General features: G+C 36.9%; 1 protein-coding gene across 18 annotated transcripts in view; it reads left to right on the forward strand.

The window, feature by feature from the left end:
- LOC135220649 (tight junction protein ZO-1-like) overlaps nucleotides 1-26,186 on the forward strand; it is a 702,643-nt gene that overhangs the window by 465,893 nt on the left and 210,564 nt on the right. For all 18 annotated transcript variants that reach the window (XR_010315743.1, XM_064257985.1, XM_064257979.1 and 15 more), the window contains 4 exons: nucleotides 11,743-11,893; nucleotides 12,262-12,413; nucleotides 12,657-12,765; nucleotides 13,029-13,211. Coding sequence is in view for 17 of the 18 variants with exons in the window: in XM_064257985.1 (XP_064114055.1) it covers nucleotides 11,743-11,893; nucleotides 12,262-12,413; nucleotides 12,657-12,765; nucleotides 13,029-13,211 (595 nt within the window). In the remaining variant the exon portion in view is untranslated. The remainder of the gene's footprint in view (nucleotides 1-11,742; nucleotides 11,894-12,261; nucleotides 12,414-12,656; nucleotides 12,766-13,028; nucleotides 13,212-26,186) is intronic.

The raw sequence follows: 26,186 nt of genomic DNA on the forward strand, positions 1-26,186 counted from the left end.
AGAAAACACACTTTGCAAGATATTAAAAAATGTAAAGTAATAAGGTTTAATAGATATTTAAATTGTGTTAGAGTAGGCACTTCAATTGAACATAAAAGTCACTTTAAAAGCAATATTTTTACAGTATTAAGAACTATTGATTGATATCTTGTGTTTTGATTCCTTGAAGATGCCCATATGGATAAAAGATGTTTTAAGAAACAGTTATATCTTTTTAGAATAGATAGGTTTAAAATATAGCCTACTTACTTCACTATTAGTGTCTAGGTAAGGAAACAGTACATTATAGTTATCTATAGTTAAAACAAAAAATCTTTTCCATATACACTGACCTACTCCCTTCCTTCTGCTGACAAAACTTTTGAGTTCTGTAGGCTTCCTTACATGTATTGCACTTCTTCATTATTAACATATAATGCACAGACACTAACTGACTTGGTTCCCTCTTTCCTCTAATGGTATGTGGCCGAGATATGACAGTGACATGAGGGACAGGCTCGATTATTAGTTGTCTTCTTTTAGTTTTGTCTTTAATGTGTTATGTGGAATGAACAGTAGAATGTTACACTGTGCTGTGAGCCATGGCAGTATGTTAACACCATATATTGAAATGAAATGTCCTTAACAAAAAATGCAGAAGTCCATTCATACTGTTTTTGTTTATCATAGCATTATTGTATCTCAGTATGCTGTCTTTCCATTGATAGACATTCACTTCAAAATATGTTTTCTACTAGTGGTGGCCAAATAATTGAATGTTAGAGTAGTAATTTAATGTTTTATGTACAATACAGGGTAATTGACAATCAGGGCTATAGCTTTCTATTTTTAGTACCCATTCTATAGTAAACAGAACCTTTTCATTGTTTGTAACTAATGTCATACTTGTTCAGTGAATAGAGAGATGAATGTAGGTCTGTTTTATTTATTTGCAATAGTTCTTTACTAAAGCGTGTACAGAATTTTGCCTTGCCCATATACTGTATTAGAAATTGATTTTTTATTATGTATTAGCATGTTAAGATATTGTATAAAGTGATGTGATATTACTGTACGCTAATCAGGGTAGTGATAATTTACTTGGGTTACTATAATGCACTCTTGAGTTGTTTATATAGGAATACTGTATCTTTATATCTTTTAGTTCTTTTCTAGAGGTCTTTGTATGACAACCACGCATACATCAAGGAATTTATCTTATATAATTTGATCACAGTGATTAGATAACCTACTCCAATGATTCTTATTTTGAATAAAGTTAACAGCAGGAATTAGATAGAAAATTTACGTTTTCTTCATATGTTACATGTCCTTAAGGGATTTAGAATATTTTGTCCTACAATATTTTATTTTGTTTGAAGATCAATGCTGGACTACTTCCCTTACTTTGTATAATTTTGGAAGACGATGAATTTTGCCACTTATAGAAATATGATTGCTAATACACTACAGGTAAAACCTGACCAATATTTTCACTTGCTTAAGTGTTTGTATTATTTTTTGAAGATTTGAAGATATTATATGTCAAACTATCCAGTAATATCATAATTCAATATACAGTGATACCTCACTTTTGTGCCCTTCACTTTGTTGCTGATTTTTGTGGAACATATTTTTCACGTTTCTGTGGGAAATTTCACAAGTTTGCAAATTTTTCTAAAGCTTTATCTCTTAATTTTTCACCCTTTTTTTTTTTATTATTATTAAATTATGCGTTGAACTGTTAAAATAGGTAGTTACTGTATAAGCATTTTAGTTTAAGGGGTACATAGTGTTTGGCAGTTATAAGCAGCTATAAGCTTGTTTAGAGGGGTTCTGCATTTCCACAGTGGGTTCTGAAACCTATCCCTGCGAAAGAGTGGGGTACCACTGTATACTAAAGGTAAACAGAAGACTTTATGCATGTGATAATAGCATCATCGCAGTAAGTAAAGGAACCCTCTCAAAGATTTATCAACATTCATAGATAAAGTGATGTGGTAAAACTGGCAAAAGTCTAAAGTAGTCATCAGTATCATAAGCTAAATTTATTACAGTTATTAATTAGATTGCAGAACATATTACTTTTTTTATAGAGTAAATCATGATTGGTTCATAGTTTGAAAATCAATTAGTGAAGTTACAGATTTGTAGAAGTAAAGGTTTATATTATATTGACAGCATAGTTTGAGCTGTTCCACCCCGCAAGGGATGCTGCTTACAATTTGCTTTATGTGGTCCTAAAGGTCTTAGCACCATACCTTTGGTCACAATTGCATTGCTTTTCATCTTTTAACTCTTCATCTGTTCCCCTTATTTTCTTCCCACCTAAGTGTCCAGCTTCTTGCTAGCTTCTTGCTCCTTGTTAGCTTGCTCCAATCTTTATCTCTCACTGAGAACATATCCTTTGGAAAAGTGCTGTTAGGTTGTTAAATTGAACTTACTGGTCTTATTAAACTAATTTTTATATATAATGTCAGGTATAGTCCTTTTAGAGCTGAGTGCTTTTAATTTGTTTTAATACATTCAGAAATAAGAAAAAAATGGTTGGAATAACTAGCTAAAGTTTACTGAAAATTTTCATGGTTTACATCATTTAGAGTCATCGCAGTATCAACTGTTGAAATTTGCATGACTACAAAAGGCATTATCAGAATCTCGGTGGGTCAGTATGTATGTATTTAAAACAAAGAAATAAGTATACATAATGAAGATTGCATTATCAAACAATGCAAGCTTGTAACTAGGAAAGATTAACCCTTAAACGCCGAACCGGTATTTCCGAAAGTGTCTCCTGTATGCTGGCGGCGTTCGGGAGTGAGCGCCGAAGCGGAAAAAAGTTTTTTTTAAAAAAATCACAGCATGCTTAGTTTTCAAGATTAAGAATTCATTTTTGGCTCCTTTTTTTGGAATTGCAACCATCAGAAATGAAAAAAAATGTTATCATATATAAATATTGGAATATATGACAGCATGAAAAAAAAATTCATATATAATTGTATACAAATCGCACTGTGAGCAAAATGGTTAAAGCTAGTGAGTTAATTATTTTTTCGTTGTATTGTACACTAAATTGCGATGATTTTGGTATATAACAAATTGTAAAACGATGAAAGCAACACAGAGAAAATATTATCACAATATGATGCATGAATCTGTAACGTGCTGACAAAAAAAATTCACCATAAATCGAAATATTGTGCTAGAAACTTCCAGTTTCTTGCAAAATGAAGGTAATTGATTGAATATTACTAGACTGTAAGTGTTGTAGCTTACAATTGCAGTTTTCGACCATTTCGGTCTAGTTAAAGTTGACCGAAGGTCAAATTTGTTCTATTTATCGTGATTTACTGATGAAAATATTTCAAAACTGATAAAAGCTACAACCATGGGTTATTTCTTGTTGTATTCTACATGAAATTGTGCACATTTTCATATTAAAACTTTATGTAATGGCCTATATAAAACGGTGCAAACATTACGACAATCGGATGAAAAAATTTCTGATTTTTTCGGCAGAGTTACCCCGCGGACGTAAGGAAAAAGTTATTTTTCAAAAATTCACCATAAATCAAAACATTGTGCTAGAGACTTCCAATTTTTTGCAAAATGAAGGTAAATGATTGAATATTACTAGAATGTTAGGTTTTTAGCTTACAATTGCGTTTTTCAACCATTTCGGTTGAGTCAATGTTGACCGAAGGTTGAAATTTTGGCACTTATCGTTATTTATATAAAAATATTTCTAAACTGATAAAAGCTACAACCATGGGTTGTTTTTTGTTGTATTCTATATGAGATTGCACACATTTTCATATCTAAAACTTTATGTAACGGCTAGTATAAAACCTTGCAAACATTACGACAATCGGAAGAAAGAATTTCTGATTTTTTCGGCACAGTTACCCTGCAGACGAAAGGAAAAGGTTTTTTAAAAAATTCACCATAAATCAAAATATTGTGCTAGAGACTTCCAAATTGTTGCAAAATGAAGGTAAATGATTGAATATTACTAGAATGTAAGAGTTTTAGCTTACAATTGCGTTTTTTTACCATTTCGGTCGAGTCAAAGTTGACCGAAGGTTGAAATGTTGGCACTTATCGTTATTTATATGAAAATATTTCAAAACTGATAAAAGCTACAACCATGGGTTGTTTTTTGTTGTATTCTACATGAAATTGCGCACACTTTCATATATAAAACATAATGAAATGGCTAATATAAAACGGTGCAAACATTACAACAATCTGACGAAAAAATTTCTTATTTTTTCGGAAGAGTTACTGCTTGGACGTAGGGAAAAAGTTTTTTCAAAAATTTTCCATAAATCAAAATATTGTGCTAGAAACTTACAATTTGTTGCAAAATGAAGGTAAATGATTGAATATTACAAGAATATAAGAGTTTTAGCTTACAATTGGGTTTTTTGACCATTTCGGTCGAGTCAAATTTGATGGAAGTTTGAAATATTGGCACTTATCGTTATTTATAAGAAAATATTTCAAAACTGATAAAAGCTACAACCATGGGTTGTTTTTTTGTTGTATTCTACTTGAAATTGCACACATTTTCATATATAAAACTCTATGTAACGGCTAACATAAAATGGTGCAAAAATTATGTCAAGGTGTAAAAATAATTCCTTAGATGTGTTGCTGATGCTTTTTAGTGCGAGAAGAAAGAATTTTGAGCATGCGCGCCTGGGTAACGCTTGTAAACAAAACAACAGCTTGATCCGTGAACTCCCAGCATCCCTCAAGGTGCGTGATTCAAAAGTTTTCGCCAAGTAGGCCTATAACTATTTTTCCGCGAATTTAAAAAAAAACTATTTTGCTTCGACATATCATACGTCAATTAAGCACCCAACAGACAATTTTCATCTACGTTTAATACATCCAATAGGCGTTTAAGGGTTAAAAACATTGGTTCAAGATATGCATACTACCTTAAGGAACATGAAATAGGAGGAGGTTAAATCAGATCTATGATTATCTTGAAAAGGGTTGTAACCAAGTCCCAAGGTAAGTAGTTAGATGAGGCCTTTGCAAGTAAAGATTTAGATTGAAGACATTAGTAGGTTACCAGAAGATTCCTAGCTAAATAGTGAAGTCCATCAAGGATCAGTACTTAATTCTTTTTGCTTTACCACAGCCATAAAAAAATGAAAAAACTTTAGTAAAAGCAGCTCCTGGGAACTGTTATGGATATAAAACATGGGATTAATGAGAAAATTCATGTGAATAGTCAAGAGAAGAGACTGGAATGGAGAAAAGGTGGTTTTATATCGGTGTAATCACAATCAAACTTATGGTTTTGGTAGCTAGAGAGGAAAAAAAGTGAAAGTCTAGTAAGGAAATTGACTAACAGTGGATCCCCATATTCAGGGGGTTAGGTACCACAACCACCTGTGAATATCGAAAATCAACAATATATCGGAACCCCTCTAAAAACACATAACAGTGTATTTTAATAGCTGGAACACCAAGTACCCCTCTAAAAAATGCTTAAAACTGTCTATTTTATGTTATTTTTGTGACTAAATACATTTTTTATGATAATGTATTCAGTAGTTCCAAAAATAACAAGAAAATACAGTAATCAGTGAATTTTTTTCACAAAAAGTCTGCAAATTACCAAATTTTCTGTGATTTATAGAAAAAATGCATCACAGAAAAATCCGCCAATAACTGAACTGCTGAACTGCAAATAAATGGGGTCCAGTGTATATGGAAGTGTGGAGATGTGTTGGCATAAATTCATTACATATACGTACCATGTTTGATATTATAGAAGATGGTCATGGTTGAAAAATTTACATGAAGTAAAAGATTTTCAATGCTGAACATTGTACGAGAGCAAACACTGAAGAGGAAGGGGAGGACCATTTTGTGGCACAACAGCTGTCCTTGGAATGGGTAGACCATTTTTGTTACCTAGGCATCATCCTGAAAAGTAAAGTTTAAAGTTGTAATTGAGAGGTTAGTAGTAAAAAAAGGTTAAAAAGAGTAGCAAAACCTTGGATGACTTGGTGTCCCACTAGCGAACAATATAATTTGATAGTGTGTGCGAGGGTGTGGTAAAGAAAATTTCTTTTTTGTAGAATTGAGAATACTGTTATTAATTTACATATGGCAAATGATCTTGAAGAGTGTTTGTTATTCTGAGAAAATAATTACTTTAACAAATATCATACAAAAGGAGTGAAAAATAATCAAAAACAAGTATAAGAGAGATGATGAATGTGTGTTTTAGCTGGGAAAATACATTACATAAATAGAAAAATGTGGTATCCTTCCCAGGCTAGATCAGGAATGTTATAACAAAACCCTGGATTAAATTTAGAAATAATTTTTGAATATTTAAAGATATGCTATTATTAAAGTAAATATATATGTATATAATTTAAAAATTATTTTCATTTAATGAAGAAAATATGACATGGGAGATGAATATAACATTTACTTTTCAGTTCAAGGCAACTTTTAGCTTTTGATAACTAGATAGCTGCAAGTACTACTTTTGGGGCACTGTAATTTTAAGGCATGAGTTTTGTATGACTGCTCACTTTGACAAATAAACTTCTTTTTTAAAAGTGATGTTACATGATGGTAAAGTGGCTTTTTTATAATAACAGATGAGACAATAATAAACGATTACTTAGGCAGTCCTTTAACTAATTTCATTACCATGCAAAGGGTGAAAATTTACACTTTTCCATATTGTGAAAATTAGTTAAACAGAAATGTTAGAGGTTGTTGTTTACTATTGTCCACTTTGTCAGTTACGTAATACGTTGTTATTTTGTGTATGGTAAATACAGTTAATCAGTTACCAGTTCTTAGCAAAAATTTAAATTAATTAATATTTTCTATTGGTTTAGATAAAGTGAAAAATAGATATTAAATGCTTACTGTATTTTACATGCTAACTTAATCTTTCAGCAATTATATTTGTTCAAGGACTTTGTACATTTATGGATATGTTTTATGTATGTGAGTCATGTACATTTATGGATATGTTTCATGTATGTGAGTCACTTGCCTTGCAAGATAGGCTTACGCTAGAAGATTACGATAAAAGTAGGCACTTTAAACCATATTAACTCCATTACTTATATATGCCCTATTTGTGGTCTTCCAATGTCTCCAAACACTGTACTCTTGTTGAATGAAGAGTCCAGTCCTCACTACAGAATTGTTAGTAGTCGATCATGCATTCATAATTCCTGCCATGTTGTTCTTTTTCAATTATCATAAGTGAAAATAGTGCTGCTTTTCTTATCAGGGCCTTATATGTTGTAAGCCTCTGTCTTCTTTATTGCCAAACTCTCACTTAGCAGTTGTTAGTTATAAGTATTACCTCTTATGTCTCTGAGAACACTGCATCTGTTAGGAGTCCCTGTTTTTTTTCAGGATAGCTTTGTATATATTTTTTGTGTTGTGTATCATTTGGGTGTCATATGTTAAGGCTCAGTGATTATTGCTGAGGAGCTAATGTGTGATAAACTAACTTAGCTAGTTCAATAAGGTTGGTTCATGCTCACATTAACAAACACTAGAGGAAAATGTAATTTAGCTGTAAGGAGCTAAATAGTGAGGTGAAGTCGATGTTTTAACAACAGTTAATCAGAGATGTATGGGACTGTTCACATGGATCCTACAGTCATGTTTTAGTCCCAGAAGACTAATGAACTCTTAACTGTTTGACCTCATAGCAGCAAGTTCCTATTTGGATGAAAACAGTGGCTTCAGTTTGTCATTCTCTCTGGAGGGGGGATATCTTGACATCTCTTGTCCCCAAGGATGCATACTTCCAAGTTCCAGTGCATCTGGCTTCAAGGATTTCGGTTATTGTATATTGTAGTTCCTCTGGTCCCCTTCCCTTGTAGATTCTGATGGTCACAGACACATCAGGCAAGTGTTGGTGAGCACACCTACTAGACCAGCAGGTGAAAGGAACCTAGACTTCACAGAACAGCAGGCATCATATCAACTTTCTTGAGATAAAGGCTGTCATCTTATTCCTCCAAGCATTTGTTCAGTTATTAGCAGGAAAACTTATGTAACACAGAAGTGTAATAAGAGACACCTCAACAGTATTGGCTTACCTAAAAAATCAGGGTGGTACAAGATCCAAGTTATTATATCAGCTACCATGGATATCCTTGTGTGGGCAGAGGTAAACATTATCAACTGACATGGTACTTGGATGAACTTTATTATGTATAATGTAGTACAGTATTAGACACCCTCAGCCTGGTAAAGCAAGTCTTTTTGTCTGAATGGTCACTGCATCTGGCAGTCTTAAGGTTTTTTGGTTTCAGTAGGGCATGTCAGTGATGGATCTGCAAATAGAAAGCCTCATTGGTTCCCAGACCTTCTCATGTTTTAGATACATAGTCCCAGGATGTTCCCTATATGTAAGAAAATGTTCATAACCCATATTTTCCGAGAGTCTGTGGGAATCTAAGATGTTAATCATCACACCCAAAGATTATCCTGCAGTCTAGGAAGCAGAGTTTTATAGGAAGAAGCTAAGCCAGTGCAAGACCTTGTGGAGTTTTGACCATCATCCTCTACCAGCTCTGTAATTGGTGCCATGAAAGATTGTTAATTCAGTACTTCACTATTCCTTCATTGGGTAACTTTTTTTCTTTACCTTCAACATTGTAAAAAGCAGTTTGTTTTGGCCATCCAAGCTTATGGGGCCACGTCTTTCAGTTTCTTGAGGTATATGAGCTAGACCATAGCTCTTCAGTTGAAAGAGCAGAGGTTTATCAAACATTTTCAGAAGGAGACTTCTCTGGGGCTGTTTAAGCTTTTAAATGGAATCTCTTCAGTCTTGAATAGTTTTGATTATCAAACCTCCATGTGAGCGATTACAAAGAGCCTTTGTGCAAGATTTCATACTGAAAACTTTTTCCTGTAGGTGTTCACATCTTCAGAACAGGCCAGCAAGGTTTAACACGCTTTGCTGGAAGGTTATGCTTTATAAAGGATGAACTTCAATGGACTTACTTTATGTCCACTGAGTGATGTAAATCATTACTTAAGGAGACCCATACTTTATAGGTGATGTTCTTCGGGTGTTTCTCTCTTCATGTCAGTTCAAGAAACAGGTCATGAAGAGCATGGTTTCCTCCTAGCTCAGGCAAGTCTTCTTTAGGGATTTAAGTAATGTCACTTGGCATAGAAATGCAGGTAAGACTTCTTCTGAAAACTTTTACCTCTTGAGGTTTAATTCATTGCTGGATACATATTTGTTGGGACTGGAAGTTTAATTTTTTGGGGATGTTGTAAGGAAATAATTTTTTAGCTCTGTTTTTTTTATCCAATCTGTATTTGTCCTAGAGACAATGACTTCCAGAGTAATTAGATTTTACAGAAATTTTTTTTAGTTATAATGCAAGTTCTTTGCTTTGCACTCTAAAGAGGTACAATCTTCCTTATGACCATCTTCTTGAGTTATCAATCCTTCAGGCCTCAATCTCCATGCTTGGAAATTCAGCAGCTGCTCCTCCCACTAAATTCCAGTGTGGAAAATATGAGTAATAGCGTGGTAATGAAACCCACTAGATTTATTTTAAAAATGATTTAGTTTTTTCACACTATTATTATTTATTTATTTATTTATTTGTTTTATTTTTTATTTTCATTTTTTTATATCACAGTCCTCCAATTCGACGGGGTGGTATTCATAGTGTGGGGTTCCGGGTTGCATCCTGCCTTCTTAGGAGTCCATCACTTTTCTTACTATGTGCGCTGTTTCTAGGAGCACACACTTCTGCATGAGTCCTGGAACTACTTCAGCTTCTAGTTTTTCCAGATTCCTTTTCAAGGATCTTGGGATCGTGCCCAGTGTTCCTATGATTATGGGTACAATTTTCACTGGCATATCCCCATATCCTTCTTATTTCTATTTTCAGATCTTGACACTTACCCATTTTTTTCCCTTTCTTTCTCTTCAACTCTGGTGTCCCGTGGTATTGCGACATCAATGAGTGATACTTTCTTTTTTATTTTGTCAATCAACGTCACGTCTGGTCTATTTGCACGTATCACCCTATCTGTTCTGATACCATAGTCCCAGAGGATCTTTGCCTGATCGTTTTCTATCACTCCTTGAGGTTGGTGTTCGCACCACTTATTACTGCAAGGTAGCTGGTGTTTTTTGCACAGGCTCCAGTGGCAGAGTTGGTTAGGTTGTCAATGGACCACAACGACAGTAACCAGCAACCAGAGACTGGAGCTACAGAAGCAAACCAGAAGAAGAAATTATTATTATTATTATTATTATTATTATTATTCAGAAGATGAACACTAGTATTCATATGGAAAAACCACAGGGGCCACTGACTTAAAATTCAAGCTTCCAACGAATGCGGTGTTTATTATAAGTAAGAGGAGGTACTAAAGGGAAATGCAGAAAGAGGAGATCTCAGTTATTAAAAAGAAAAATAAACTAATAAATAAATATAAATGTATTAAAATGCAAGAATAGCAGCATTAGGGTAGTAATGGATTGCATCTTCTCTTGAACTTGATTTGCACAACATCCTTAGGGGACTGAGTTCAACAGCAAGGCACATTTACGGCATGTTTGTCTGCTGTTCAGTGAATTTGATTGCTCTTGGCAGGAAAAGTGGATCTGGGATCAATTGTGAATGTGAAGGGTTTCTGCTAAAAAGTGACAAGCAAGAGACCATCCGCCAATGGTCCATGTCATAACCCCATACTTGTATAGAGTTCCATAGCCTCATATATAGATCACAGAAACTGAGAGAAGAGATTGGTGGGTATATGGAGATCTAGGTGGATCATGGCCTGTCTTACTAATAATCTTCTATATGTTGGAAAATGTTAAGTACACAGTGTCTGGGAGTACTCAAAGACCATGAATGAAGGCATATATTAGTGGCAAGTTTGTATGCAGACTAATTTTGTCCAATACAGCATCCAGTTCCTTATTCATTTTATGTACTGCAGGGTTTATTTTCTAAAAACAGGAGGTCAAATAGCCATAAAATAGATTGTTCTAAATACATTGTAACTGAGCAGTGTACAGTAATATCTTTATGTATATTATAAAATGTTCTAAGCCTTTTCAACAAGTTGTTTTTGCTAATTTGATAGTGAAATATATGTAGTTGAATTTAATATTTGATAAAAGTTGTGCTGTGAAGGTATTTCTAACTTATTGCTAACCGCATTTATCATGGATCTAGCCATTTAGTAGGCATAATATAGCTGCACAAACATTGTCATTTATCCTGTCAACTGTTATGCTTACTTGGCTGAATATTTGAGGTACTCTCTCCTGCACTGCCATATCGTAGTTCACTACTGGTGCTGGTTCTTATGCTTTCATTTCTTCTTCTCTAACATTGTCAGCAAACAAACCTGATCTGATCAGACAAGTATTTTTTAATTGCTTTGTAAGTAATGCTTATAAATTGCATAGGAGTTGCAATTCTTTTAATTTCTTGTAACCTTTCTGATTTTTCATTTCATTAACTTTGATTGGAAATTAGTCTTTGACATTGTCACACATCATGGTAACTTGGGAGAGTAACACATTAATAGTATTGCCTGAGGAAATTTATAAGTGCCAAATCTGTCTTGTTGATTTTATGCAATTTGATATTTATTTGAGATAGTATATCTACATTGAATATATTATTGGAAAAGTTCATACAAAAGGCTAAATATATTTTCAAAATTTTCTCAAGTTCATATTAAATCATTTTATTTTTATATCTGTAGACCAGACCCACGCTTTGTGAGTTTCAAGAAGGAGGGCAGTGTGGGTATTCGACTTACAGGCGGCAACGAAGTGGGAATTTTCGTGACAGCAGTTCAACCAGGATCTCAGGCTCAGCTCCAAGGACTTATACCCGGCGATAAAATACTCAAGGTACAGTTAGTTTAAATACTTGTGGTTTTACTTTTAATTCTAGTATTTTTACTCCTTCGCTAGTACAGCGATATAATGATTATCATTGTTAATTTTTTATGGTACCAATTTCATAGTTGACTTTAGTAAAAATGTCACTGGTCCAATATCTTTCAAGCACATATGACCAAGGTTTGAGAATTCTTATTTAGTACTTATAATTCTGCAAAGTGAAACCTTACCCAACCTTGTGACTACAACCCAATTTAAGAAACGGTGTTATGACAACATTTCAGAGCACTGCATATTTAAACTGATGGTTATGTTTTAATACTACTTATTATTGTGAGATGTACAATTACTAACTGAACCTTTTATTTTCTTTCTAGGTTAATGATATGGATATGTCAGGTGTAACAAGAGAGGAGGCAGTTCTTTATCTCATGAGTCTTCAGGACCAAATTGATTTAATCGTACAAACACGTAGACATGATTATGATCATATCCTCAATAGCCAAAAGGGTGATCTGTTTTATATCAAGTAAGTTAGAACTTGATTTCAGCTCTTAGTAGTTTCTCATTTGCATATGGAGTAGATATTTTCATGCCAATATTGTTATTTCATATGATAGTGGTTGGCATTTTCTTAACAATATTTGCATCTACAAATAAGGATTTCATGCATAAAAGAGAAATCCTTTTAGAATTTTGTGCACAGAGTGCAATTTATGTATTCAACAAATGATTTATTGTGAAAACGTGATGAGTCATTATGTTTTTTCAGAACACATTTTCATTATGAGCCAAATGGAAAATCAGAATTAAGTTTTCGTTCAGGAGACATCTTCAGAGTTGTTGATACCTTACACAATGGTGTTGTGGGAGCTTGGCAGGTGATTATTTATATCATTTTTTTATCTTAGCCTTTAGTAGAGGAAGAATTTATTTCATAAATTTCAGAAATATGTATTAGGTTTTAAGTGCTTCAGTTTCTTCTAACTATAGAAAAACTCAGTTTTATGTACTTATGATTATTTTCTAACTTCTTTCTGGTTAAGTGTCTGTACAATGCAATTTTTGTTACTTTGTTGGATTGATAAGTATGTTGTAATTTATAATATGGATAGTAATTAATTGATTTTTTTTTTGTCCAAAGGTCCACAGAATAGGTCGTAATAATCAAGAGACACAAAAGGGTATCATACCCAACAAGGCAAGGGCTGAAGAACTTGCTACTGCCCAGTTTAATGCAGCAAAGAAAGAACAGACACAGTCGGAATCAAGGAGTGGCTTCTTCAAGAGACGAAGAAATTCCAGGAGATCGAAGTCATTAGGGAAGGTTAGCACATCACAATTTTTTCTCCTTTTTTCACACATTTGTAAGAAAGATGTATTTTACTTTGGAAGAATGTAGAATGTAAAATATTTTTTTATATACAATTCACGACTTGATTTAGAACAGGTGTAGCACTTATGTCAAAGTGCCAATACTTCTTGTATGGGTTGTTGGCAGATGGTGCATAGTAATCTATAAGTAGCAACTAAATGATATTTTATGTTCAAAATGTTAGCTCTGTGCTTTTGTGGAGCCAGATTTGTCAGCAGTTGTATTCTAGCTTGTGTTGTATCGTACATAAAGTTAAGGGGGGCCAGTCACCCCTATATATGGGGTTATAGGGCAAAAAATGCAAAGTCATGATAAAATTCATGGAGCTTCGTATGGCAATGGAGAATGCGTATACAAAATATTTCTTCAAAATTCCTCTTACTTTTGTAGTTACAGGGTAATTAGTAAAAGTAACTCAATAAGCCCAAATCATTGATTTGTACAAGAAAATGTAATATTTCTTCTGTTATCGTAAATTTGGTAATTATTGTCAAACAAACTGCAGTCGCAAGACGGAAAGTTAGCAAGTTATCACCCTCCAGTGCGAGCAGGAACACGTATAAGTTTTACCTCTGACATACGCTTGCTTTTACGTCTGTTTTTCTTTGTTTCGGCAAGAATTTCCTCATGCCAAAGAGGAAAAGACAAGCAAAACTTCTCGCTAACATGCAGAAGAAGAAAATTAACTCTAATAAGAGTTCAGAAGATGATAATATCAGCGATATTAGCGTAGTTAGTGGAGAGAGAGAGAGTGGAGCCGAGAGAGAGAGGGAGGAGTGAGAGAACGAGAGAGAGAGAGAGAGAGAGAGAGAGGGCGGCTGTGTAGGAAGGAGCGCCCTGTCTTTCCTGATACGCAGTGCCCCAGGCTACGGTCTTTGAACAAAGGGATTTTCATGTATGATAAATAAGATAGTTTTGGTTTATTAATATCCAAAAAGGAATATAAAATTCATAATAATCATGATTTATTAACATTGTCTTTGTAAAAAGAAAGAGAGTACATGTTCGAGTTTCACCTCTGACATTCGCTTGCTTTTACATCTGTTTTTTGTTTTGGCAAGAATTTCATTATGCCAAAAAGGAAAAGGCAAGCAAAACATCTCGCTGACATACAGAAGAAGAAAATTCGCTCTAATAAGCCTAGTTAGTGAAGGAGAGAGAGAGTGTTGCATAGGAAGGAGTGCTCCATCTTGCCTGACACAGTCCCCCAGGCTGCAATCTATGAGCAAAGGGATTTTCATTTATGATTAGATTATGATAAATAACATAGTTTGGGTTTATTAATACCCAAAAAGGAATATAAAATTCATAATAATCATGATATTTATTAATATTGTCTTTGTAAAAATACAATGAAAAACTTTGAACTAACTGTACATAATATGGAAAAAAACTGTTCAATTTTTTTTTTTTTTTAATGCAAAAGATTTTATCTAAAAATAGTAAAATTATATTTTAGTCTTGAGGAAAAGATGGTATTGTTTCACTTATTCTTCTGAGGTTCTGAAACCCTTTTTACAAATCCAGATTAATAAAAAAAAAAATTGAACAGTTTTTTCCATATTCTGTACAGGTAGTACAGTGGACCCCCGGATTCGCAGGGAATGCATACTACAACCCCCCTGTGAATAGCTAAAATCTTGCAATGTTCTTTAATGATAAGTTTTATGTTTAAAACTATGTACATAAATAAGTTGTGTTTAATTACACTTCTCTTACTAGGTGATAATAAGATTCACTGATAAATACTTTTAACACATTGCAGCTTTACATTTGTCAGTTAATAATGTTCACAAGTCTGAGTTATTTAAGCACTATAGTGAAAATAATGATATGCATATTGATATACAACATAAGTTACTATACAGTCGATCCCCAGTATTTGTGGGGGATGCCTACTACAACCCCCTATGAATATCTAAAATCCATGAATACTTGACGCCCCTCTAAAATTGCTTATAACTGCCTATTTTTATATTAGTAACTTACCCAGTAATTACATTACTAACAGTGTCACGCATTTGGCAGTTAAAGTTTTGAAATTTGCAAGTCATGCCAGCTTGTTTTGGGTAGATGGCAAGACCCGGCCCACTTTTGGGGTACAGAGAGAAACAACTTAACAAAGAGCTCAGTTTGTGTCTGTTGGCTGATGACTGTACACCAGTTGTTGGCAGCAGCTAACATTTTGGAATCCATACTTTGCTGGGTGTTTTCTTATCGACTTTTGCTGAAGTAGTGTTTTGGTATTGTTAGCTTATCTGCTAGCTTATATAGTGATAGATGTCTTCTTAAAGACATGTATTACCAGGTCATGACGGTTTTCTCAAAATTTTCACTTTTCATTTATAGCTTGACTTTTCATGATGTCTGTGATTTTAACCTATAGCTTGACTCTTCATGATGTTTGACCCTATATCTTCTGGAAGGTAGAGCGGCAAAGGCTGCAGTACGAAACTTACAAAAGAATCTTATGATGCACATTCAACATGTACTGATTGTAGGGGGAGAGGTGTGTTTGGTTGATCTCACGTATAACAAATGTGCAGATGGGCCAAATAAGGAATGGAAGACTTTGCAATCTCATTCAAGGAAATTGGCTAGAGATAAAATTAGGAAAGCAGCTGCTAAGGCAGAGACTAGTAATTCTGTAGCTAGCCAGGAATCTTCTGTTACAAAACCTCTTTCTAATATTCCTGTAATTTCTATGACATCTGTTCAGTCCCTATACTTTCCCACCTCCTTTTTCCGGCTCATACACTTCCAAACACAACTCCATGCCAGCCTCGAATCAAAAGTTGATAAAAGGTTCAGAACGATGGTGGAGATCATGGTACAGCTGGGCTCTTCAGTGAAAGTCGTAATGGACAAAATGAGTGCTTCTAAATGCCTGGTAGCGAATAGTGTCAGTGAAGTAGTGGATCAAGTGATGGAGGTGGCAGCTGCTCGTCCCCCCAAATGCTCTTGGGCAAAGTTCACTGGCATACTTCCCACAACCTGGGAAAAATCTAACTGGAAGCCAATAGAAGGTTAGATGGGTCTGCTGATGGGCAGCTGTCCCCTTGGTTCAGCCTGTTGACGAATCCCAGGCTGCAACCAAGAAGCATTAGAAAGTCTCTTATTGGATGTACACAATTTGTCATCGAGTTTGGAGGGGTCAAGTCCTAGATATTAGTGGCACTTCACAGACAAGTCACGCTCACTGAAGGGGCATACAGTGGTTGAGTCACACTCCTCTTCAGTACCTTGTAAGAAGCTTAAGGAGCCTCTCCCTTCTGGCAATCACTGGAATAGACTGGAGCATTTTTCTTCAGACCATCCTGTGTCAGGGATCACCTCTCATCCCCCAGGTGCTCTTTTTCTTGAAAGCGCTCTGCTTCTGCCAGTGTAGTATCTGTTCCATTATGTGAGCAGGAGCCCGAGCGCCCAGCTTTGTCAGAATCTCCATTAGAAGTAGGGTGCCTAGTAGTTCCTAAGCAGCCAGGAACACCTGAGCTTCTGTTAGTTCCTGAGCGCCCAGTAGTAGTAGAGCCTGTACGTAAGCATTCATTAGGGTTTGAATGCCCATCAGTGCCCGAGAACCTTTTGATGTCCAAGCACCCTGTTTCTCCTGAGTGCTCCAGTAGTATCTAAGCACCCATGGGTGCCTGCTCTCCTGGATACGTTCATTCAGCATGCTTCAACTCCTTCTCCTTTTGTCCAGACTCCTGTACTTCAACATCATGCACTGTCTTCTGGTCAGATGACACCTCTTGTTCAGTTTACTACTGCTACTAACCAGGTGTCCACTGCATACAGAATAAGCTGTACTGCATCATGAGCCTGCTCAAGAAGACTCCTTAGGCTCCTCAGACTTCAGCAGCTGTCGTTATCGCCATTACCTTCTGAGGACGAAGAGGTGGTAGATCAGGATGCTCCCTCCTATGCATATGCTTCATTATTGAAGTTCCTGCTTTTAACCTTTCCAGGTTACTTTTCTCCAGCTACTCATTCCTCTTCTTCATCTGCATTTTTAATGGATCCTCTTACCTCTGGGTCCACAAGGCTACCTAAGATAGTTCTGTCGTCTTTGGTGAAGAAAGCCTTTAATGAAATGGAAAGGTGGCTAGCAGAAAAGAGGGACCAAGGAAGAGCTGGTTTCAGTTTTCCTCCATCCAGATTATCTAGGAGATACCTTGCTTACACAACAGGTAAAGCTCTCTCCCTGGGAATTTCTGCCGCCTCTCAGGTGTCTTCTCCTGTTAGTAGATTCAGTACATACAGTAGATCGGCGATCACCTCTTCGAAGATAATGTTCTCTGCATCGAAGTAGCTCATTTGTTGAAAAGCCTCTTCAAGGTGTTTAAGGTTATGAGCTTTTTGGCCGTTGGTGCCTTTGCGTGTAAGATCAAGGATTCATCTGTTTTACCTGAGGATTGTGCCATAGAATGGCTTGAAATTGTTTTTTGTATTGATAAAGGCATCAGGGATGGCTCTGTCAAGATAGACTCCCTTTATACGATGGGTATATACTAGTCAAGAAAAGAAAGCTCTGCTGCTTGTTTATGTCTAAGTGTGAGTTTACACTTTGTAAATTACCTCTGCCAGCATATTCCCGTCCACCTGGATGATGTATGTAACTTGCTGCACAGTGTGTTTTGCCACTACACTATGTGAATGCTGTAACAGGTAGCATTATTTTCCTGACAGCCATGATGAGAAGTGACGAGGAAGAATTTGCCTGTGCTGCCGTTGTTGTAACACAAATGTATGATCAAATGCATAAATGTGATAAGAAAGGAGAAAATTGACAAATGATTGGCTTCTACAACAAAGGAAGTTCTGGAAGAATCTTTAAAGAGCTTTCTGGAGAAAAGGCTATTTTCGAAAGGTGCTTCAATAATGAAGGTGAAATATCACAACGACAAGTTTTATGACTGCAAAATTAAGTGATAACTTTTCATTAAAAGGAAATAAAGATCATAAAACTGGAAAAAAATTATTAATTTATAACACTGAAATATTTCTTTATAAAAGTAATTTTTATCTCAACATATCTCATTCAAATATCAGGTAAATAATGAAAAATTAGCAATACTCCATATTTATATTGATGAATCATTCCACTAAACGGCAACTTCTAAAATATGTTTACCTCTATCATTTCCAATGATGAAGTTGACTCTCAAATATTGTCGTCTCGCAAGAAATGTTGCAAATCATATCACCATAGCTTACAAACATATTACATCATCTGTTCCAGCCCCTGATTTTTTTATTACCGTTCTTTTTTCTGTTCACTCTTGTACTGGCCACGTAGCATGTGAATTTTCTTTTTTATCATCTGTAATTTTGTCATTAATCAAAACCTTCTTTTCTCTTAGCTTCTTCATTGCGGTCACTTTCATCTCAGTTTTAATATGACTTTAAGTTTACATTCCGTAAACATGGATAATGCTGATAATACTCTACCAAAAAGACTGATCTCTTCTTTCCATTCCATGGTGATACAGTAAAATAGTGCACAGGATGGCAGCTGAGTCGTCGGCAGAGTGGTCAGGCTTCAGCCATCAAACTTGGCTTGGTGAGTTGGTGGTACGGCGTTAGTCTCGTTGACCAGTCCAGTAGGGGGGCCTAACAAGAATTTGGGAGGAGTTGATGAGTCTTGCATATGCAGCATGTGGTGAAGCCTAGTATGAACTCACCCTAAGGGAGTCATGTCTTCACAGAGATCAGTGATTCTGTGTTCACCCTTAGATTGTCACCATTTGTTCCCTTGGGCCACAGTCCTTGGTATTGCCTCCAATCTACAGAAGAAGAACACACAAGGTATTTTAGTGCAGTCCTTTAGGTGCCCTTTGGTTTGAGCAACACCTCTTCAGGTGCAGCCCTTTTGAGGCAGTAGACAAAGCCCTTTTCCAGATCTTAAAGTAGTATCCGTTTCCCTTCACACTCCACTAAGAAGTTCACTTCTAGATCTTCCACCCAAAAATGAACATGCTGTCCCCTGTACTCAAGTTGGAGCCAGGCTCCTTCTCTTCTGGGAGCGTTAGGTAGAGAAGGGAGCAGAGCCGTGGATCATCAATCTTAAAGGAGGGCTGTACTATCCCCTTTGTGATGAAGCCTCCCTTAGCCAGTACACCTGTCACATTGATAGCTTACTCGTCTGGCTCAAAGAGTTTTGCTGCCCTCTCAGCAGAAGTCACAGCCCTTGTCAGGGAGGGGGCAGTAGAGGTGGTAGAGGATATATGTTCTCAAAGATTCTACAACTGCCTGTTTGTACCAGTTCCAAAAGCTTCAGGAGGCTGGAGGTCCATGCTAGGTATCAGTGCCCTGAATGTCTTCGTACAGAAGACAAAATTCAAGATGGAAACAAATAAAACAGTCTAATCATCCATTCGCGAAGGAAATTGGATGATGTCCATTGTCATGCAAGACGCTTATTTCTACATTCCAATGCATCCAGAATTGAGGAAATATCTCAGATTTGTTTTTGAAGGCAGGGGTGTCCAGTTCAAAGCTCTATGTTTCAGTCTCTCGATGGCTCCCAGGATTTTACGAGAGTTTTGTCTCCTCTCTCAAAGTGGTTACATCTCATGGAAATCAAAATGTTGCTACCTTGACAATTGGCTTCTTGAAGCGAGAGAGAAATGTACAGAGGACTGCTGAAGAACCCTTTTCCTTGACCAGGAGCTGGGCCTTCACATCAATCTAAAGAAATCCCAGCTGGCTCCTGCTCGGAAGATTCAATAGTTGTTGAGTATCGGTCGTCGGTTATTTGCTTTTTCAGTAGTTGGTTGAACATTTAGTTGTTGGTTAATGCCGTGAGCTAGTCAGTCATAGTTAAGATATCGCCCAGGCAAGACACATTCCTGTGATGTCTGAGAGTGTCAGGGTCTCTGAGTCTAAGCCACCTAAGTATTCCTTTCATCTAAACATTTATTTGGGGAAATTCCTTTAGGTAGATGAGGATTACAAAATACTAGAGGTTGTGCTAACACGATCTCAGAAAATTCAGGCTAGCCATAATAAGTCTGCCATTCACATTAATAGTAAGTTCATATCATTTATAGATTCGTTGTGTACACAACGTAATATAATGTCTTAAATGTTATTTAGAATGAGTGAAGTAACCTGGGTGTCTTAGTATTAGAACTTAGGTTATGATTAAGTTAGGACGTTTCAATTCACTTTACTTTATAAGATCCCTTGTGATTTGAAATGCTCTATTTATTTCAAAGTGATTTGGAATACAGTGATGCCATGGCTAGGATAAGAGTGATTGGTTGTTACATCAGTGATCAGTGTAGTTAGTGTTTGTGATATTTGGCTGTAAAGAAAGACAAGATGTGACTGGCTGATGGTGGGGGTCATATTAGAATAAGTCACGTGTAAGCCTAGCCTGAAATGGATAGGTAGTAGGACCAGTTTGGTGAATCATTGCTTAATGTAATGGAAGCCTAATCCTTTGCTAGTATCAGTGAGAATTTAGATTTTTTTTTAGAAAATGGCTACAGCCTATTCAGATGTATTCCACATAGGACAAAATGTTGCTGTGGTAGAACACTCCCATGTAAAACATCTTAAGTCATTTTATGACAGGGTGTTGTAGTAAGAGTGATGTGAGATTAAAGCAGACCCTATATTATTGTAGTAAGAGTAATGTGGGATTAGAGCAGCCCCTATATTATTGTTGTGAATAAGGAGTAATGGTGGGATTAGAAGCAGCCCCGTCGTATTCTATTGCTAGTAAGCAAGTAATGTTGAGATTAAAAAGCAGCCCCTACTATTATTGTTTAGTAAGAGTGAAATGTTTTCTGAGATTGAAAAGCAGCCCCGTATATTATTGTAGTAAGATAATGTGAGATTTAAAGTAATGTGAGATTAAAGCAGCCCCTATATTATTGTAGTAAGAGTAATGTGAGATTAAAGCAGCCCCTATATTATTGTAGTAAGAGTAATGTGAGATTAAAGCAGCCCCTATATTATTGTATTTTTGGAAAATCAAGGGCAGTGACTGGATCCTCTACTGGTGGCTAGATTTGCAGCGTTTGCCCCAAATATTGTTATCCTCTACATCAGAGGAAATGATATTACAGTTGCCCCCCAGTATTCACGTTCTCCTGATTGATGGACTCAAGCATTTGCGGATTTCTCTCTGGAACATATCCCCCCCATTATTTGCATAAAATTCATCTATTCATGGCATTTTTCTATGAAAAACATCCACAAATTCCTGGTTTTTTTATCAGTTTCATCATAAAATGCACTTTTTGTGATAAAACTTAAAAAAAAAAAAAAAAAAATTTAGGTTTTTCTTGAGTGTTAACTAACAAAATAGGCCATTTTAAGTATTTTTATAGGCGTTCTAACTATTCTGGGGTGGGTGGGGGGGGGGGGTTCTGCTACGCATCCCCTGCGAATAGGGGGAGGGGGACCACTGTAATGTGAACAATGATAATCCAGGCTTGGTAGGTAAGATTAAAAATGAAATTTTAAGGTTAGTAGGAAGATTGGAAGGCATTAATAACTGTAAGGTTTTATTGATTAGTGTAGAGATTCGGAGGCTAATAGAAACATACCTAGGTCTAGATATCATGTATGAAAGAACCTACTAAATCAGTAGTTGAAAAGAAACCAAGAAATAAATTATTTTCAGTCTGTTGGTTAAAAAAGACTGCTAGTGATAGAGTGCATTTTCAATAGTACAGTGGTTCCCCCGTATTCGCGGGGGATGCGTACCAGACCACCACCACCATTCTCTCTCTCTCTCTCTCTCTCTCTCTCTTCTCTCTCTCTATCTCTCTTCTCTCTTCTCTGTCGTCTCTTCCTCTCTCCTCTCCTAACCCCGTGAATAGTTAGAACCTGCGAATGTTTGGAACCCCTATAAAAAATGCTAATAACAGCCTATTTTGTTAGTTAAAACTCAAGAAAAACCCACTAAAAATTTTCATACTTCGTTTTTTTAATAGTTTTATCAAAAAAAGTGCATTTTATGATGAAACTGATAAAAAAACCCAGGAATTTGTGGATATTTCTCATAGAAAAATACTGTGAATGTGCGAATTTTCCGCGAGAGAAATCTGCGAATGTGTGAGTCCGCGAATAAGGGGGGTCCACTGTATATGTAATGGTTACTAGTCCCTAGCAAGTCACTTATGTGAAGCAGCAAATGTATATGTTTTAGGTAGGATTAGGAGTGGTAAATTCCTGGTTGTGCTCAAGCCAACCCAGAAGTTTGGTTAGGTGAATGATGATTGACGCATTTGCACTTCATACATTATATGGTTTTCGAAGGTTTGGGTAACTAAATTTTAGAGATACTTTAGTGAAAGTGAAATTTTAGGGGTGCGCTGACGCCATAAGACCCCATTAAAAAGTAAGTGCTTATAACCTTATGATTGAATGGATTTGCTTCAAATTTTCACCACTTATAACAAAATTTTGCACAGAGAATTAAGAATTTATTTTTGAAAAACTGTTTTGAGAAGAAGCCAAAAAAAATATTATTTTGTAATAGTAACTACAAAACTATGCCAGTTAGAAGTTTGATTTTTGCACTAAAACTATTTTGTCTTATAAGAAATATGCCCTGAAATTTACAATGCAATCAACTGAATAGAAATGTGATTTCTTGATTTCTACATTGTACCTAACATTCACAGTTATATGTCTATGTAACACTTGCAAATGAATTTAAAACTTTGACAATTAAAAGCCTGATTTTTACACTAAAACTACTTTGTCATACAAGAAATGTGCCCAGGAATTTACAATATAATCAAGTGAACGGAAAAGGGATTTTGACGAAGGAAAAATCTATTTCTGAGCAATGGCCCGTGTCGCCCAGTGAAATATCCTTTTAGTTCATATTTCTAGGGTAAAAATTGCTAACATTACCAGAAAAAAACCAAAATGGAATGTCAGAGTACTCTGACTCGCTCACCCTAAATAAAAAGAGGGTGTCGGTATGGTTTCTGGGGCGAGTGAAGCCACTACCACGGACCTCTTGTCATTTAGACATCTCCTTCGCAAAATCCCCCTGCTAGAGAGAGCTGATACACAGCCTGCGTCAGCAACTACTACTACCAACCCTCCCACACTAACATCAGCGCCTCTAGCGGCCATCCTTTAATATCAGAGAAACAAGCTTGGGCTAAAGGGTGGGGTTAATAAGAAAGGGGGGTTTCACTGGGCGACACAGGCCATTGCCCAGAAATAGATTTTTCCTTCGTCAAAATCCCTTTTCTGGGTCAAGCCTGTGTCGCTTTGTGAAATAGTACCAGAGAATTGCCACAAGCTTGGTAAATTGAAAACAAAATAAGGAAAGTAATAAAAGTAAGGATTCCTAGCAAAAAAAATAAGGAAAACCTCACTCTATAGCCTTTGCAACTAAAGCTTATAGGTTAGTGGTGAACCTGGTGGCAGGGTCGCAGGAAGGATGTTAGTGAGGCAGGTAGAAAAGAGATCTGGATCTATGGCTAACTACTTAGACAGGGTCAGGGGAAACTGTGTTTCCCGCTGCCACTGCTGGAAATTTTAAAGCTTCTAAGGATTTCAGGTAATGGCGTCTGAATACTGTCGGTGACTTCCAGCCTGTATATTTCTTACGGTCATCGAAATTCATGTGTTGGAAATAAATGATTGAGGTGGCTACAGCTCTAATGTCGTGGACTTTAGGGAAGGAATCTGGATTGGCTTGTTTAATAAAGTACAAGATTTGCTGTCAAATTCCTTTTAAGGAAATAGTGCCACCTTTCTCCCTTAAGAATAAAGGACCTGATGATCTAGAAGATGTCCTTGAGAGGAAGGCTCGTAAGGTGGTTACTGGACATAAAGAAGGGTCTTGGGGAAGGTGAGGTACCTTCCAAGGGGCCCATCTCATTAAGGGGTCCTCATTTTTGGCCAGGAATTTTCTATCTGGGGAAAGGAGAACTTCTCCTGAGGGGAGAAATTCTTATGTGGCCTGGATCTCTGGAGAGAGCCGACAGTTCAGATATTCTGGCTCCTGAGGCCAGACTTAAGAGGAAGAGTGTTTTCCTTAGTAAATATATATAATTGCATGAATTGTTATCAGTGTTCGAGGCCAATCTGAGAACATCATTTAAGAACCATGAAACTGAGCTAGGTCTCTCTGTTGGTCTGAGCCTAGCACACGCTTTGGGAATAGACGAGAAATAAGAATCTGTTAAGTCTATTTTGAATCCCAATTGAAAAATCTTCATTAGAGCCGACTTATTAGTAGTAATAGTAGTGGCTGCTAAACCTTTTTCAAATAATGATCTGAAGAATGTAATAGCCAAGTTAGTAGTCATGGTTTGAGACTGTGTTTCCTTCAGGAAATTTGCTAGTTTTTTAACCGCTGTGTCACATTGACATAACGTTGATTCTCTCTTATCTGATTCTAAGAAGAGGATATTTTAGGATCGATATTAGCATCTCTCTTAGCCACAAACTTCATGAAGTCCATAAAGTTAGGGTTTTGAGAATTCCTGAGGAAGCGAACACAGTCCTCATTTGTACTTGTTGAGAAAGCCTGGGATTGGGAATCCGTTGAGGGCGGAGACCCAATTCCAGAAGTAGAGGGAACCAGTTGCTCTTGGGCCAATGTGGGGCTACTAGAGCGACTTGTCCTTTGAAGATCCTGAGTTTGTTCAGGACTTTCAATAGAAGATTCACTGGAGGAAAGATGTATATTTTCTTCCACTGATTCCAATCTGTGGCATAAGCCAGAGGGTCCAGGTTGGGAGCCACATAGCACGGGAGCTTGTGGTTCGATTGTGATGCGAAAAGATCCACCTGGAGGCCTGGGACCCTTTGGCATATCCACTGGAATGAGAGCTTGTCCAGAGACCATTCCGATTCTAGTGGAACTGACCGGGACAGGGCGTCCGCTATCACGTTCCTTACTCCCGCCAGATGGGTGAAGGATAGATGCCATTTGTGCTTGGCTGCCAGTGAAAAAATGGCTATCATGACATGGTTCACATGACTTGACTTGGATCCTCCCCTGTTGATGCAGTGTACTACCACTGCACTGTCCAGTACCAGTTTGATATGAGAGTTCTTGGCTGGTAGAAGCCTCTTCAATGTGAGGAACACTGCCATGGCTTCCAATACATTTATATGAAGCTGGCGGAACTGAGGGGACCAAGTCCCTTGTACTTTCTTGAATTGAGAGTATCCTCCCCATCCGCTTACAGATGCGTCCGTGTGAATAACCAACGCTGGAGGGGGGAATTGAAGAGGCACTGATTTGGACAGATTCTTGACTTCCGCCCAGGGGCGGAGATGTTGGCGGAGAATCGGTGGAATGGCTGACAACTTGTCCCGAGACCTGTTGTTTGCTCTCGAACGCCAAACCCGATTTATATCCTTTAATTTTGCCTTCAGTAGAACGTCTGTCACTGAGGCGAACTGTAGAGAACCTAGGATTCTTTCCTGGTTTCTCCTTGATGCTTTTTTGCACTTGAGGAATTGCCTCGTAGCTTTGGCTATTTCTTTCCTTTTGTCCGACGGAATTGACAGAGTGTGGGCTTTCAAGTCCCATTGAATGCCTAGCCATTGAAAGCGAGTGTCGGCGTTAGCCTGGACTTGGATCTGTTTATCTGGAATCCCAGATATTCCAGATATTGGATTACTTTGGCCATAGCTTTCCGGCGCTCTTCAACGGTTGTTACCCAAACAAGCCAGTCGTCCAGATACGCCACTACCATTATCCCTTGAGATCTTAGTTGTTGAACTACTGACTCCGCCACCTTTGTGAATATCCTGGGTGCCACGTTCAACCCGAAAGGCATCGCTTTGAATGAGAATGCCTGGTTTCCTAGTCTGAAGCCTAGGTACGGGCAGAAGTGTCTCACTACTGGGATATGATAGTATGCGTCTGTATGATCGATAGAGGTGGTGACGGCCCCACGGGGAAGTAAGGTCCGCACCTGCGAGATAGTC

This window comes from Macrobrachium nipponense, chromosome 2, assembly GCF_015104395.2.
Source record: "Macrobrachium nipponense isolate FS-2020 chromosome 2, ASM1510439v2, whole genome shotgun sequence".
Lineage (NCBI taxonomy): Eukaryota > Metazoa > Arthropoda > Malacostraca > Decapoda > Palaemonidae > Macrobrachium > Macrobrachium nipponense.